The 16,800-nt window shown below is 39.2% G+C and overlaps 1 protein-coding gene across 1 annotated transcript in view; it reads right to left on the minus strand.

Annotated features, from left to right (window-relative positions):
- The window catches only part of TNNC1 (troponin C1, slow skeletal and cardiac type), a 205,451-nt gene extending 190,635 nt beyond the window's left edge, over positions 1 to 14,816 (minus strand). The window contains exon 1 of the mRNA XM_044078858.1: positions 14,691 to 14,816. Coding sequence (XP_043934793.1) covers positions 14,691 to 14,714 — 24 coding nt within the window. The 5' untranslated portion in view covers positions 14,715 to 14,816. The remainder of the gene's footprint in view (positions 1 to 14,690) is intronic.
- Between the last annotated feature and the right edge of the window lie 1,984 nt (positions 14,817 to 16,800).

Raw genomic sequence — 16,800 nt, forward strand, 5'->3', positions numbered from 1 at the left:
AGTCACACATTGTCAGTGCTTTGTTGTATCAAGTTTTAGTTTGTCACTAATACTATATGCCTTGTCTAAATAGTGGTCATGTTACAGAAAGGGTTTTTTCTAAGGTAAGATGCAGGGTTAGGGTTAGGGGCTGGATTACAGTTGGCTTTTGTTCCAAGTCAGACTTTCCTGATTAACAAATGTTAAATAAATAAAATTGACAGGCATTTGAAATTCAGACTTTATGTTCTTTAGAAAGTATATGGTGACACAAAATCTTTTATTCTAGCAATTTTTCTAAGTTTATAAGATGAATATTTGAAAATTGTCACTATTTTTGGGACTGTATTCCCCCATTATTGGCTTTGTCCAGGTGTTTTGTGCTAAGAGGTTGACAGCTATGGTGAGAACTGAATTCACTAAATGATAGCCATTTAAGTTTCAGTCTTCCTGTCTTTCACAAAACAGCTGACGTGGCATAGTGGTATGTTGCTCTGACTGTTTTTTACAGGGTCCTGGTTTCAAGACTTGGCAGTGAAATCTGTGGTGGTAACACAGCATTTTATTCTAGCAACTTACCAAGATTATACAAGCAATGTTCAAAACGTGTTTCTGGTTTTTGGGCTTTTGTCCCCCCCCCCCCAATACATTTTGGCATTCTCCAGATTTCTTGTGCTGCAAAGTTGAGAGAGACAGCTGAGTTTCAAGGAGATTTTACAAGGAGCTGAGAGCTGCAAGGGAAGAGAAGTTTAGTGCTACTTATGCTGATTCTGCTTGCATTGTTAATAGCCCAACAGGTAGTGTACTTGCTTTTGATGCAGAAGGCTGTGGGTTCTAATCCCACAGTATGTAGATGCATTGCTGATACTGTACTGTGTTGTAAAGGAGTGGATGCTGCAGTCCTTTTTTGGCGAAGATACCTAGTAACTATGCCATCCATTCCCAATTGCAATATTACTAGCTTATTTTTTAATGTAACATAGGCAATTTACTCTTCAAGTGCAACAGGCACTTTATTTGTAGACGAAACAATGAAATATAAAGTTGTTTGCTAGCAGCAACCTCTTCATTAGTTACAGATCTCTTTAATGTGGAATTATTTAGATGACTTTTACTTTTTCAGAGATTGTGCATATTTATTGATACTGGTGGATTGTAGAAGTTTGAGTAGACTTTTATGATGGAAATGTTCTGAATTGGGCAGTTTTATCATTATTGGTGCATGCATTTTGTTTTTTTTTTGTTTACTGGAAAAATGTTCAAAACAATAAATTTAAAATGACCTCTAACAACTGTACTGTATTATACAAGGAATATAGTTTAATACAATCAGGGAGGTGTATCAAAGAACACATGTATGTTTCACGTGCAAGGGGTCTATGATTTGAAAACAGCCCAAAGTTTATCTGCCACTGGCAAAACATATTTTCTTTAAAAGTGGGTTTCAAAGCTGTTTCAATGAATGTGAGTTTCAAGGGCAGAGAAGTGTTAATGCTAAGTCTATTTTCATTGTGAGACTGCATTGATTTGTTTAGCAGATGTATATTAGTGTTTGTACTGTAAAATGCAAAATAAAACTTTCAAATGAAATCCAAATCATCACAGAAGTAAAGCAGTATGCACGTTACAGTATTTATGGTAAATGGGGTGAAATAGCCAAGTAATGGGACAATGGAATGGCTGCAGGGAGGAGGCTCCATTCGACCATGATTTTGTGAGGGGGGAAGGGTGGCAAACTCAAAGACAGCCCTGACTGAACTATACCTCTCAACTGTCCAGATTTTTGCAGAATGGATAGATTTTTGCTTCTTATTTTTGGATTGTTCCTCATAAATTTGTGGTTTTCTGGCAAATCATTTAGGAATGAAGTCACTAAATGACAGGCATTGAGTTTCAGACTTCATAACCTTTAGAAAAATGCATTCTAAAGCAAGACCTGTTATTCTATCAACTGTCTAAGATTATACAAGAGCAATTTTTAGTACTGTTTGTAAGTTCCCCCAATATATTTGGCCTTGTCCAGATTTCCTGCATTAAGAGGCTGAGAGGTACGTGCAAATAAATCACTTTATAGAATTAGGAATATCCAAACCTCTCAACTGTTCCCGATTTTGGCTCAAAATGTTGCTCTCCCCCTAATAATCCCTCCACAAAATGGCAATTTTGGAAGAAAACGTGCAGGGTTTACAATTATAAATAACTGTAATAATCAGAGTTATAGATTACTTTTATTTCAGAAATGCATGTAGATTCTCTTATTTTTTCAGCTGCTCAAGTTAACAGTACTAATTTTAAAAATGTATCCCTTCTTTGACAGGTTCATAGCTGTATTGTGTGTCAATTTTATATTTTTGCATCACATTTTTGGTCCGTTTTTCATAAAATTGTAGTTTTCTGGCAAATTTTTGGCAAATCATTAAAGACTGAAGTTAGAAAATAATGACAGACATTTGAGTTTTAGATTTCATACCCTTCAGAGCATTCATACTAATGCAAGACCTACTACTATTCTATTATCTTTCTAAGTTTATAAGAGCAATATTTAAAAATTGTCCTTATTTTTGGGCCTTTGTCCCACTTCTATGTATGGCTTTTTCTAGATTTCTTGCTCTAAGGTTGAGAGGTATGACAAATGTGTCAGAGCCATCACCGTCAGCCAGAGACATTTCAAATTGTGACATACTTGTTGCACCCCACTCCCCCATGTAGTGACTCTGGATGTGTCCAAGCAAGGCAAGGAGCAGTTATGCAGTGTAAGTGTGCAGAGTATTTCCCCATCCAAGGTAGACACAAGTACTACAGTATCTTTTCATCTGTTCTTGATTTTGCAGAATGTTCTGGTTTTCTGTCATATTTTTATACTGTTGATTTATGCTTTTTATTATTCAGAAAATGCAGTGGTGGTGCTGCGGTAGCGTTGTCACCTCACAATTAGACGTTGCCCGTTCGATTCTCAGTTACAGCGTCTTCTGTGTGGCGACATGCGTGAATGGGCGTTCCTTCGTAGAAGGTTGTGCGTTAGGCCCGGCAAGCCAGCACATAAAACTCTACTGCCACTCATTAGCAGACCGGAGTTCCGCTGTGGCGACCCCTAACCGGGAAAAGCCAAAAGACACAAACAAACAAACAAACATTATTCAGAAAATGCATGCTGTTGCAGTGCCCTGTTGCTCTGTTGTGTTTAAGTAGCAATGCTTTAATGACCATCAGGTAAGCTTGTCTGAGATTGTAAGATGCAAGTAAGCTTTAATACGCATACTGTTAAAGAATTACCAACATTGAAAGCCTTTTTGTTGTTGCCATGCAGATAATATTTACATAACTAGATAACGTATAAGCCTTAGGTATTGAAATGCATATGATAGTATTTGTAATAAAGGACAGGATTGTAGTATTTTCAGAAGCTCATTATATTTGTTGGAGACTTGGAGTCATCTTTGCAGGCTTTACTTGTAAACTAAACAGAATGCCAATCTATCATATGTGGTCCGTAACCTGTGCAGTAATCTTTTAAGCAATTTATCTTGAGCTTGTTTCTTGTTTGCTGTTCATTTTTTACTTTGATCATGTTTTCCCCATGAAACAAGTAGATAGTTGTTGTCAGGCAGCAGGTCTTTTTTGGATAAGAAACATTTTTACAAGTGGGGGTACTGCTACTTTCAGCATGTTACTTGGTAATTTTATAAAGCTGAATATAAATTATAATTAGAACTGCAGTGCAAGGAGAAGTGGTTTGAGGTGAGTGCTGCTTGTTTTTTTTTATATTTGATTTTGACTGGCATTCCAGTAATGTATTTAAAAAGTAATTTATTTTTTCATGCCTTGCAACCTTTTTGTTTCCATCTGGATATTAAGTAAGCTGTCATGTAGCCAATGCATTGAAATATTTTTTTCCTTCTATACTTCATTTTGTCTTGATTGGATTCTCGTAATGCTGATTTGGCACCCAGGACAGCATATTTAAAGTTCCAGTTGTTGTGGTTTTGAGCATAGCTCAGCCCATTTCTAGTTGTTCACACCCCTTCCCATTGGCCCCACCCATTCAGCTGTCTCCTGCAGCCCCCCTTTGATTTGAAATCACCAGCCATCACTGGCCTGCAGCATCTTACATCTGTATATATTGTTCACCCCTACCCGGCCAGTTATTACTGCTGCTTTATGATGTTTTTTATTGTATTTTATTTTTATTTTTATTTTACATTTGTTTTCTGGGGTAGTACATTCGTCACAACTGAACATTTCTAGGTACTGCCAAGGTGAAATAATGACTCCTGTTGCTTTATCACTACACTGTTATTGTGTCATCATTTACTAATCACCATAATTGGGTAACACTTCCGCCTGGGCAGAGACTGAAACTGTCAGAACTAATTATTGCTCTACTCCAGTAAATAAATAATTATATCACATGAAATATATATTAAAATAGATATCATCCAAATACTTGATAACTGTAACAGTGCTGATAGAGTCAAGAAACTTGAGCTTAGCAGACTTTTTGGCCCATAGGAAATATTTCATTTTATAGATATTATTGGTCACGATTTCCTCTGTAAATAAACTGTATTACAAAAACAAAGAATTCAGGCATGCCCACTAAACAATCTGAGATTCGGGCTGTATCAGACATTACAATGAGGATTATTATTATTATTTATTTTGCATTTGTTGACCAGGAATGTCTAATTAAGCTATAGCAGCCCTTTTTCAGCGGTGGCTCGGGGAGAAAAGCTTCACAAAAAGGCATTACATTGAAAATAACTATTAAAAAGCAAGAAGCATTACACTGAGAATATAAAAGCAAAAAAAGCAAAAAACTATTTAGAGTACAAGTCAATATATATGTCAGTAAAACAAAGAAATACAATGTCGTCCATGAAGTAATAATAAGAAGAAGAATTCTCTGGTGTTTGTTGTTACTGTGTAATATGGATGAAGGAGAGAAATGAGAGATTCTTATTTTTAGTAAAAAAAAACAATTTTTGGAAGTTACTGATGATGGTAAAAGATGGGAAGTTAAGAAGAGAAAAAGAAGGCCATAAGTGGGTAACAGGTACGTAAGGAGAAGAGAATCAGCTTAGCATAACAGGAGAGTTAAGAGGGGTGAATGCAGGAACAGAGCCAGTGCCCTTGGTGGCTGCTTTGAATTGATGAAGTTTATTGAGGGATCTAATTTCTAATGTAAGCCTATTCCATTAGATAGTATAGTAGGATAGTATGCATAAGGCCCCCAGCAGTATATCAGTTGGTTTTATGAATATTTAACACATGGTATAGGAATACAGGGTAAATGCCAGTTAGCTAGGGTTAAATTATTCCCGGCTCCACTAAGTCTCCTCTTCAGTTTTTCCCTTGAAACTAGTCTAACTCTCAACCTAAGCACTCAAAAAGCATCCTACAGCCCAGCACTTGCTCAGACCTAATAGCAAGCACTAATATACCCTGACACTTGATTGCTCAGCAGGGCAAGGCTCTTTATTTACCCCTCACCAACCAAGCGACTAAGCAGCTCACCCTACTATTCAGGCATGACCAAAGGGCAATTTCAGGTGTACTCTCCAGTCCAGCTGGTGAATCTGGGTATCCTGAGGCAATGTCACAACTGCCTCATGTACACTGACAACCCTCTCCTCCTACCACAAAACACTAACATATGCGAGACATGCAATTATACAGCCAAACTGGAGGCTAAGCTGTCTCCACCCAAGACTGGAACACACAGTCAAGAGGAGAAGGTTAACACTTGCACCACACCTCCAGTCACACATAGACCTACTAAACCAGCACTGGCAAAACATACACATCAATACACAAAAAATCATACTCAGAGGCTCTAAATAAAAACCTGCAAAAGCATCAGAGACCTCCAGTGCAGACACCCAAACAACCTGCACCTCCCGTCACAACGCAGACAACACATAAAACACAAAATCAGTGTGCCGCACAATCACAGCCCTTAAGGCCAAATAACATACCTAACACACTAGTAATACGTGACTCTATAGTCAGGCACACTGACGTCCCACTCACTGGGCTGGAAAAGCAGAAGGTTACTGTTAGCTGCCTGTCGGGAACCAGAATCCACCACATAACACAAGCACCCAGGTCACTCCAGAATAAGTGCAAATATGACTCTGCCATTGTTCATGTTGGTGTGAATGACCTGAGACATACCTCCCTGGACTACATGAAAAGAAACATAGACGAGCTCTCTGATCATGTAGCCCAGGCTGGTATGACCCTGACCCTGAGTAGCATACTGCCCTCACCAAAAATTATACCTCAGTATAAAGAAAAAATGATCAATTTCAACAATTGGCTAAGCTTCTGGTGTCATTCAAAGGGGATCCAGTGTCTGTCAGCCTGTGATAATATGCTCGACAAGCCCCGTTGCTTCGTAAGAGATGGTTTGCACCTGTCACCCCTAGGCTTTTGAATACTGGCCAAGGCTCTAGCTGCCTCCATAGTGCCTTTTTTTAGGCAAGGCTCAAAAGTCAAACCCACCTCCGTAAACAGCACAATTACCAAAAAACTGAGGGTTATACTACTCAACACCAGGAGTTTAAATCTCAAAATGCACGTGCTCAAAGCAATCCTCAGTATGGAGAACGTCGACATCTGTGCAGTAACTGAAACCTGGTTCAAGGCTCCAGAGAGCACCCCAGCACTACTGGGCTACAACTCGTACCACACGTTTTGGCCACAGAACATGGAATGAAACACAAAAGAAGGGGGGTGCATCCATATTCATTAAGGATACCTACACCTCCAGGTTAGTGGCGCTGCATGATACCTCTGAGATCATCCATGTGCAACTAACATCAGGCAAATCTGCAATGTAAATTGTGGCCTGTTACATATCACCCTCCATGACCCAGGACCATCACTCCACCTTTCTGGAGACACTGGAAAACATGAAGGTCCTACCAAACACACTGATACTGGGCAATTTCAATTACCCTACCATTAATTGGGAAAACTACTCGAGAACAAACTCCCAGGCCCAACGCTTCCTCGGATTCATCAACTCAAATGCCATGGATCAGCTGGTAAACTCCCCTACCAGAGGTGAAAACATATTGGACCTGGTCATCACAAACATGGGCGACAGGTGTTCCACACCGGAGGTCAACCTGTCACTGGTTAGATCAGACCATAAACTAATCGCTCTGGATGTCCACACCCCACCACCACCCCCAACTAAGGAAACCACAGTAAAAAACTTTTCTAAAGCAAACTTCACCTTACTTAAGACAGAGGAGGTAAATTTCACAGCCCCCCACGCTAAAGGATAACACTGCCCATGATGCTGAAACCTTTACAAATGCACTCTATGAGCACCTACAAGGATGCATGGATCATGCCATCCCTAGCAAAACCAAGACTCACTCCTCTAAGAGAAGGAAACCAGTCTGGTGGACCCCTGCCATAAATAGGCTATACAATAGAAGGAGGAAACTAGTTCAGAAAAAAAAGCAAATCCCAAGAAGGAAAGACATCCCTGACCAGTATCAGTAAGAAACTAAGGTCCCTCATAAAATCATCCAAGGCTAACTTCGAAAGAAAAATAGCCAAGGATTCAAAAGATAACCACAAAGCCTTCTTTAGCTATGTTAAGAATCTAAGTGGCAACTCGCAGATATGCACTGAACTAGTGCAAAATAACACAAAATATACTGAACCTACTGATATTGCCAACATCCTGGCAGACAGATTCAGTGCAAACTTCACCCTCCTCTCACCCTCAAAAGAGCCCACACAATACCGGAAAAGTTTAGTGCCCAGGAAATCACAGACGCACAGGTGAAACTAGCCCTTTCAAAAGCCAAAAACACAGCGTCAGTGGTGCCGGATGGTGTCCCAGGCTGCGTCTTGCACAAACTACAGAACAAACTAACCCCCCTCCTAAACACGTTGTTCAACCTCAGACTCTCCATAGGCTACGTGCCCATAGAATGGTGCACAGCAATGGTTATTCTACTCCACAAAGGAGGGGCCACAACTGACCCTGATAACTATCGCCCCATAAGCCTGACTAGCCTGGTCTGCAAGGCTATGGAGAGCATCATCATGGAACTCATTAACAAAGACATTGGGAACCTCCAAACACTTGACCCGACCCAGTTCGGCTTTGTTAAGGGCAGATCATGCCTACTAAACCTGGTTGACTTCTTTGAGACAGTCACCAAGGCCATAGACGAGGGAAAGGTTGTTAACACAGCCTACCTTGACCTCGCCGAGGCTTTCAACACCATTCCCCACTCAGGTATTACAGAAATACTCACCAGCCTGAACATAAACCTCTATGTCACGAGATGGGTTGCAAACTGCCTTACAGACAGAACTCACACGGTAAGAATAGTGGGCTCCAGGTCCGACTCTAAACCAGTCACAAGTGGTGTCCCGCAAGGCTTGGTCCTGGGACCCCTACTGTTTGGCATATACTTCTCAGAAGTACAGGCAAACACAGGAGGACTATGGCTAAACAAGTTTGCCGATGACTGCAAATTGGGAGCCATAACTGACTCTCCAGCTGACACAGACAGCCTCAAAAAGGGTCTTACTGAGACGGACACTTGCTGTCAAAGTCATGGCCTCAAGCTAAATGCCAAAAAGTGCATAGTCATCCCATTTGGGAAAAACAAAACACCCACGAATTACCACATAGGTGGCAGCCTCCTTAATACAGAAGAGGTAATAAGAGATCTGGAGACCCAGGTAGATAGTAATCTCTCCTTTGACAATCATATTGCCAAAGTATTTAGGAAATCCTTCTATGTGGCCCATCTAATTACTAAAGGGTTCGCATCTATAAATAAAGAGGTTATAGTGCCCCTCTACTCATCACTCATCAGACCCATCATAGAGTACAATGCCCCATTTGGGATGTACCTCACAAGACACTTCCAACAGCTGGAGAGACCACAAAAGTACCTCACCAAGAGGATTACTGGCCTCAAACATATGTCCTATGCAGCCCGACTGAAAAAATTTCCGGCTGTACTCAGTGGCATATTGCTTACTCAGAGGTGATCTCTGCCTGACTTACAAAGCCATGTCCAACTCACAATTGATAGACATGCTCCACCTAAAGAAATCCAAGTCACTGTGAGCCATGTGCTCTAGTGAACTAAACCTCGCCACAACAATAAATAGAACATGCTGGAGGGATAGATTCTTGTCACAGAGACTCCCCATGCTTTGGAACAAAATTCCAAACTACATTAGGCAGAGACCTTAACTATCACTCTTCAAGAGAAACCTTGACAAGTGGATGGGTAACAGAAAACACACCCCTGGGATCACTTCATTGGCTCTGCTTGACAGAGGATCAGTTAATTAATCAATGGGGCGATGAAAGCCAACACACTCTGGCTAGGTGTATAAATGCCCTCGGGCAGATAGCCTAGTACTTACCTATGAACCTAAATGAGTTCCTTCCCTAACATGTAATTACAATGGACTTGTTCCTGTTATGTGGAGATAACTAAAAGGGTGCCACAGTTACATTCCTAGATAACACACTACTCTGCTTAAATATTTCAGATGCTTTACTCCCTGGAAAGTCAAACTTCAAAAGTGGGTGAGGAGTGAGAGTAGCTGTGTGCAAAAGCTTTCTGTCGTCTACAGCAGTGTGTTTGATTCCTCTTTCTGTAAGTCTTTCATCACAACAGAAGTTAAACTGCAGATACAAAATTCCAGGAATAGTTTCCTAACTAGTATTTCAGAAAACTTCAGGAATCGATGTTAGGCTCCTAAGGGCCCAAGGAATCATGCTGCTTGCTGCAGCAAATACAAAAGCGATGCCAGGACCCCTCTTCACTTCGAAAACAGATTTATTGTTAAAGCAAGTAAATCTATTTTCTGCATCGAAATCTATTTACTGGTTTATGTTCTGTTTTTCTTGATATTTCTTGCTGCAGCAAATACACTGAATATCCACAGTGTGCCTTGTCGTCGTCATTCATAATAATAAAAAATATATTAGTAACAAATGTCTCGGCATCATTTTAATGCACTGTACCATCCCTGTTCTCAAATCTTAAGGTATGCTATTGTTTAATTGTTACCTGCCAAGCAGAATCTTATCGATTTAATTCAGCCACTCTGTCTAAGAATTATGAGTTAAAATGACAAAACTTCTAATATGGTCAAAAGTAGGGGAAAATAGTCCACTATAAAAGATGGGAGGTCACATATAATTGCTGCAGTTTGTTAACCTCAAGCATCACCTTAATTTGCAGAATTCAGGAGACATTTCCATTCTCTGCTGCAGTAGCATTATATCATCCCCCCTCCCCCGTAGACATTTCCATTCTCTGCTGCAGTAGCATTATATCAGTGCCCCTCCCCGTAGACATTTCCATGCTCTGCTGCAGTAGCATTATACTGCGGTGGTGGTGCTGCGGTAGCGCTGTCGCCTGACAGTAAGATGTTGTCCCGTTCGATTCTCAGGTAGAGCGTCTTCTTTTGGGAGACATGTGTGAATGGGCGTACCTTCGTTGAAGGTTGTGCGTCAGGGCTGGCAACTCGGCACATAAAAATCTACTGCCAATCATTAGCGGACCGGAGTTCTGTGGCGAACCCTAACCAGGAAAAGCCGAAAGACACAACAACAGCTGCAGTAGCATTATATCAGTGCCCCTCCCCGTAGACATTTCCATGCTCTGCTGCAGTAGCATTATATCAGTGCCCCTCCCCATAGACATTTCCATGCTCTGTTGCAGTAGCATTATATCAGTCCCCCTCCCCTATAGACATTTCCATGCTATGCTGCAGTAGCAGCCCCTCCCCATAGACATTTCCATTCTCTGTTGCAGTAGCATTATATCAGTGCCCCTCCCTGTAGACATTCCCATGCTCTGTTGCAGTAGCAGTATATCAGTGCCCCTCCCCATAGACATTTCCATTCTCTGCTGCAGTAGCATTATATCAGTGCCCCTCCCCTGTAGACATTTCCATGCTCTGCTGCAGTAGCATTATATCAGTGCCCCTCCCCCATAGACATTTCCATGCTCTGCTGCAGTAACATTATATCAGTGCCCCTCCCCCATAGACATTTCCATGCTCTGCTGCAGTAGCATTATATCACTTCCCCTCCCCCACACGCTAATGGCAGATGAATGAGTTACACAGTTGAATATATTGTTATCATTTAGATCATTTCTGTATATCAGTTCTCCTAAGCGTCGCTCAAAATGATGTGTCATCTTACTTGAAAGCATCAAAATCAGTTTTCATGCATTACTTGATTAGAAAGCTTGCTGTCAAGGCATTTGGAAAAAAAACAAGGGCATTGCATTCTACATAAATACATTCTAGTCCACAGACTTGTATGTATCTACTTGCAGGCTGTGGTATTTTAATGTCAAGTCTCAGACACTGTCCAGTGCAGATTAAAACAATGGTTGTCTAATGGATGCTTAACTGCAATTTGTATCCAAAGAAGAATGAACCAGACATGTCATACTGATCCATTCTGTGCTTTGCCCACTGACCATCTGACCTCCTTTACATGTTAAAAAAGTTAAACCCATCAAGAAAGCTGGTATGAAGGGATGTTGCAGAGGTTTAATCCATCAAGAAAGCTGGTACGAAGAGTCATTATTGGTGAAAAATCTAACTTACCATAGCTTTCTTTGTGATAATGTCAATGCAATGTATTTGAAACTTCTTATTACTGGTGGTCCATCCTACTTTGAGCTATATAAATGCAGGTTCGAGTCCCATCACAGAACATTCTCAAATAGTACATGCTGGCATTAGAGAACAGTGATAGGATGAGCTTTACTATCAGTGTTCCTTTACCAAATGAACTACTAAACAGCTCTGTCCTTGCTGCACACGTCCCTTCTGATAGTTTATTAACTTTGCAAGGGGACGTAAAACACCCTAAGCTACTTTTTGATATAAAGGATAGTCCCTCTCAAAGCAGCAAGTATCCCTTGTTCTACTAAGGTAGTTCATTGAATTATTCAGGGGTCACACATGACTATTAATGGAATAATGATTACACTGAATTCAGGACAATATGTAATATGGTTTGAAGGGAAAAAAAGCTAGAAACCTGAGACAAAGTATATGAAAGGAGGGGGGAATTATTTTTACCTTGAAGTTCCCATCATTTATGAGTAAAAATAATTAGTAAGCAAGCAGTGCAAAGGCAAGACTCTCTGGCACAGAGAATGTGGACAAAAGAAATTGTAATCAAAAAATGTTTCCATACTGTACAAACACATTGATTTAGAACTGTATTCATTTTTGTTTTTTCTTTGTTTGCAAACAACTGTACCAGATCTGATTTCCTGCTATTAAAGTAAGAAAATTTCTGTCTTTTTTGGGACAAAGGATCCCGATTTCTTGTGGTTTGACTCTGAGGGTATTCAATAAAACATTTTTGAAAACAAATGGCTCCTGAGATTTTTTTAAGATGCAATAGGTTAAATTTAATAACTTCTACAACTTTAAGCAGACAGAAAGAAAATCAGGATTGAGGTTCCACTCTGAATAAATGAACCACCAGGAAAATAGAAAGCAACTACAGTGGAAATCAGAACCACCTCTACAGTGACTAGATACCATCCATGTTCCCCAAAAAGGCCAGAGATATTTTTTGTTTATTGCTGTTATTCTCACCCCTAATGACTGGGAACACCAGGAACTGGCAGACACATTTTTTATATTAATAATACTGATTTCCTGGTATTCCTACAATATTCATGCTGCAGTTTCTTGTATGTTAGCATTGTACTGATAACAGTATAGTTGTATTTATCTATGTTATCCTGATATTTCTTCCTTATGGAATATGCCTTCGGTAAAAGAGAAGCTCTGCTAAATGTTATCTGAGATGGAACAGAATAAAACCATTATAGGACATGGTTACAATCAGTCTGCTGGTAATTTCTCTCTGTACATTTGCATATATCCCATGGATCTCCACTCAGAAGGTTTAAAGTATTACACAGTGAAAACTCTAGCTTGAATGGGTTTTGCAGTTTTTGCTGAATGGTTTGTCTGTGTGACTTTATTATCTTTTTCTACTTTAGGAGACATTACTATAAAATGCCCACACTGATTCTTTGTTGTTACTCTTAAATATTCACTAGTATTGTTTCTTGATATTTTATTTCAAATTTTTTTTAAGGGCAATGACAAAGCTACTCTGGTATTATAGTGCAGCAGGTTAGATCTATGAGATACTAATGGGTTCCATCATATGATCTGAAATTTGATCTCCTTCAGTTTTTTTTTTTTTTTTTTGAGATTCGGTGCAAATTATGTCCCTGTTTTGTAGCAAGTCCACTAGTACACGTGCATAGTTAACAAGTAAATAAAAAATACATCTTGCAAAGGCAAGTGACCTAGATTAAGCAACAAGTTAAGAGTAATGGCAGAAAGAGGGAAATGAACTATGCAAACAACTGCAGGCAAAATGAGGCAATATATGCCTGCCTTCGCGATCAGAGATGGCAAGTGTTGGCACTTCCTATGTGAGTAAGGGAAGGCATAACCAAGTCATATGTCACTGCATCTGAGTTGCTTACATACTGTGCTTTTAATAAGTAGGCCATACTGATAATGGGTATGGAAGATGTAAAAGCTTACAAAAAGCAAGGTGAGGCCTGCCTAGTTGATTACCTACTAGAACCAGCTATAACAAACCATGGGATAGCCAGAAGAGCCAAAGTCCCTTCACAAACACCATGCCTGCAGGACATTGGCTGAGTGAGCACACTGTTGATGGGGTTGCCTGGTAAGTGAAGGTGCCTTTATGAGATGGCACAATGCTACAGCAGAGAAGATGGCAAAGCTGCCACTGAAGGTAGTTTCACTAACACACAGCTACATAAATAGGTTAGGGCTAAGTATGTTACCAATCACAGCTGCAGACTTCACAGTTCGCAAGCTTTCAAAAGCAAAAAATGAGCTGCTATAACCATTTCTAGCAATTGTGACCATCTTGTTTAACAGAAACTTATTTTATAACACTAAGCATTTGCACAGCTTTGAAGTAACACACTAAACCATTATGAAGTGTTAATGTAAAATGTGGTTTCAAAGAAATTAAATATTACCACTCTCCAGAGCAAGAACAAAATTGCACAAACTTACTTTCCCCTTTAGTTTAATAATAGCTGAACTAAACAGGCATGCAATATTAATTCCTCCTAAGCATATAAAATACATTTGACAAATAAAAATAAATATGCACATTCATGTAAGCCGCTATAGCTGGAACTGAACACAAACCACCAGATTACTATTGTAGAGTTAAAGGAGCTTAATTGCCAGGTCAGTTGGCTGCATCAAACTGCCTGGTTTTATTCTCTTTATTCAGTGCTTCTCCCTTACACTATTAGTTACAACTTTATCCCCCAGGATTTGCATAAATTAATACATTGTACTTTCATTTGTCACTCTCACTGATTGCAGAACTTATTAAAAAAAACTATCCACATCTGTATTTGTTCACTTGGCAAAAATATAATGCACAGGCTACTGCTTTCCCACCATCAAAAACCTGGAAACAGTTCATATAGTATTCCCTTATTAGTATGCATTGTAAGCCAAGAATATCCATGCAAACTACAAAGTAAATGAGAATAAAATTATTCATCCTTATAATAAACCAAACATACCTCTTTTACCAATAGTTACTTATTCATATTGTGTTAGAAAATGTTGAAAAATCAAAATAATGCACTCACCGCTGCCTTATAGATATCATCCATAACTCTTCAACACTGATTTCTTCTACGAAAGTGCAGAAAGACAGTTTAATTGAAGAGGAGGCGAGAGCTGGAAGAGAGTGACCTATCTTTTCTCTCACACCTGATTTTTATACAGACGTCCCCTGAGGTCCACCCTATTCTTCACCAGTCCCACTTGCCTACTTACTGCATTGTTCACATGATATAAAAATCTTCTGAACCTAGTCCAAACAAGGACTTTATTCTCTGGAATTACTGAGATACCGAACACATGCATGCTTAGAATTCCTTCATTTCAGCGAAGCATTGGCTACCGATTCTCTAACCTTGAACTGTTCTTGTTAGCCACTGTCATGCTGGGTTGATTTGTTCCAGGAATTATGAGTAAAGAACAGAGAAGTTTAGAGCCACTGGCAAAAAAACTGCATTACGGTTTTCATTTTTCGATTGTGGTATATTTTTATTCAGTATAGGTTCTTATTTTACTGTTAATGCACTGAACATTTTTTGTACCTGCATACTGTCTTGCTCTTAACTGGAACTCTTGTCATTGCTGGAGTCTAGCTAGGAATGCAGTATCCTGAGCAATTATGGTGAAAGTCTAGAAAGTTAGTGTGTTCACCTATTCTGATGGTTCTGCTGCACAGGAATACATGTGTTTTTATTATTTACAAAATACCTTCCTCTATTTCAGATATTTTGTAAACTGTATTACACCATGGTAAGAGTTGCTACAATCTGATTAGACTCATGAAATTACCAGAAACTGCAACTAACAGGGGTTAATATTGTATAACTTCTGGGTCAGTGAAACACACACTGAGATCACATAATTTGTTGCCTAGATGATATTAAGGACTACAATAGCATAGAAAATAAACATTTATTCATATTCGTTATTGGTTACTATTTTTTTCTTGCCCTGAAACAAATTAAATACTTTTTCTGTACTTGTTTCTCTCAGCTTGCACGTTGACACCAGTTCCATTGATGTAGCCTGTATATTGAGTACTAGACATTATATATTCTCAGTTTTCATAAGATGTGAAAAACAAATCCTAGTTAACATTATCCTGTTTATCTTAGCGTAGTATAATATCTAAACTGCCTGCCATGAATGAAACTTATACAGGGATGTGCTCCCTCCTGGCTCGTGTGTTTGACAACTTGGGCTTCATCCTAGGATTAAAACTTGCTAATTAACAGGAAAGTGATTCCCACCCCTTGCAGGTGCAATCTCTTAAACATGCTTTTTGTACATGTCATATCATGGAATTAGGTTACGGCATTAATTATTATTTATTTATTTAAGCATTTTATTTATTAACTGGTTTGTTTTCTTTTTTTCCTTCCTTCTTTCTTTCTTTATTAACACAACTTTTGTTTTCTACGTTTTGGTACGCTTAATGAGACCACCAGGAAAACAAATTGATAAATAAAACAATGCTATATAGACACGTACGCAGCAACTGTTTACTTTACAAACTGCATCCACATTGTGATTTATATGTTAAGTAATTATACAGCAACACATTAGGTTTTCCTGCTTACCTGTAAGGTTACACTGAAGAATCGGTGTCGCTGATGTACATGGGGAGAAATGTTCGTGGATATTTCAATTATGATGCATGGTGAGCAGTGTTCGTGCATATCTCAGTGACACCACTGTTGAGTGTTCTAGGTACTGCTGTGTAATACACAGTACTCTTAGGTAGGAAGTCTTGATATCAAAAGGAAAACAAATATTAACTTTTAACATCTCTTGCACTTTAAATTGGACACTCATACTTTAACTGCTAACTGAACAGTTTTTTTTTTAAATTGGGATCCACTGATAAATAGCTGATATTCAGTTGCAGTCTTTATAATCCTATAGTAATCCTTGTGTTAGGAAACAGAAGACTCTCCCCTCACTGGAATCCCTGTGTGCAGCACTGCTACACTCAGACAGCAAAGCCTTAACAATGTGTTATACATTTTATCTTTGTTCCAAGTAGGGCTGTTTCAGAGCAGACTGATGATGTAACAAGAGTAATATTGTCATTCTGAAACCACATGGCTTCAGCTGTCCATATTACACTGACTGCTTAATTTTTTCTATATGTAA

The sequence above is a fragment of the Protopterus annectens genome, chromosome 7.part1, assembly GCF_019279795.1.
Source record: "Protopterus annectens isolate FY-2018-M chromosome 7.part1, PAN1.0, whole genome shotgun sequence".
Classification (NCBI taxonomy): domain Eukaryota; kingdom Metazoa; phylum Chordata; order Ceratodontiformes; family Protopteridae; genus Protopterus; species Protopterus annectens.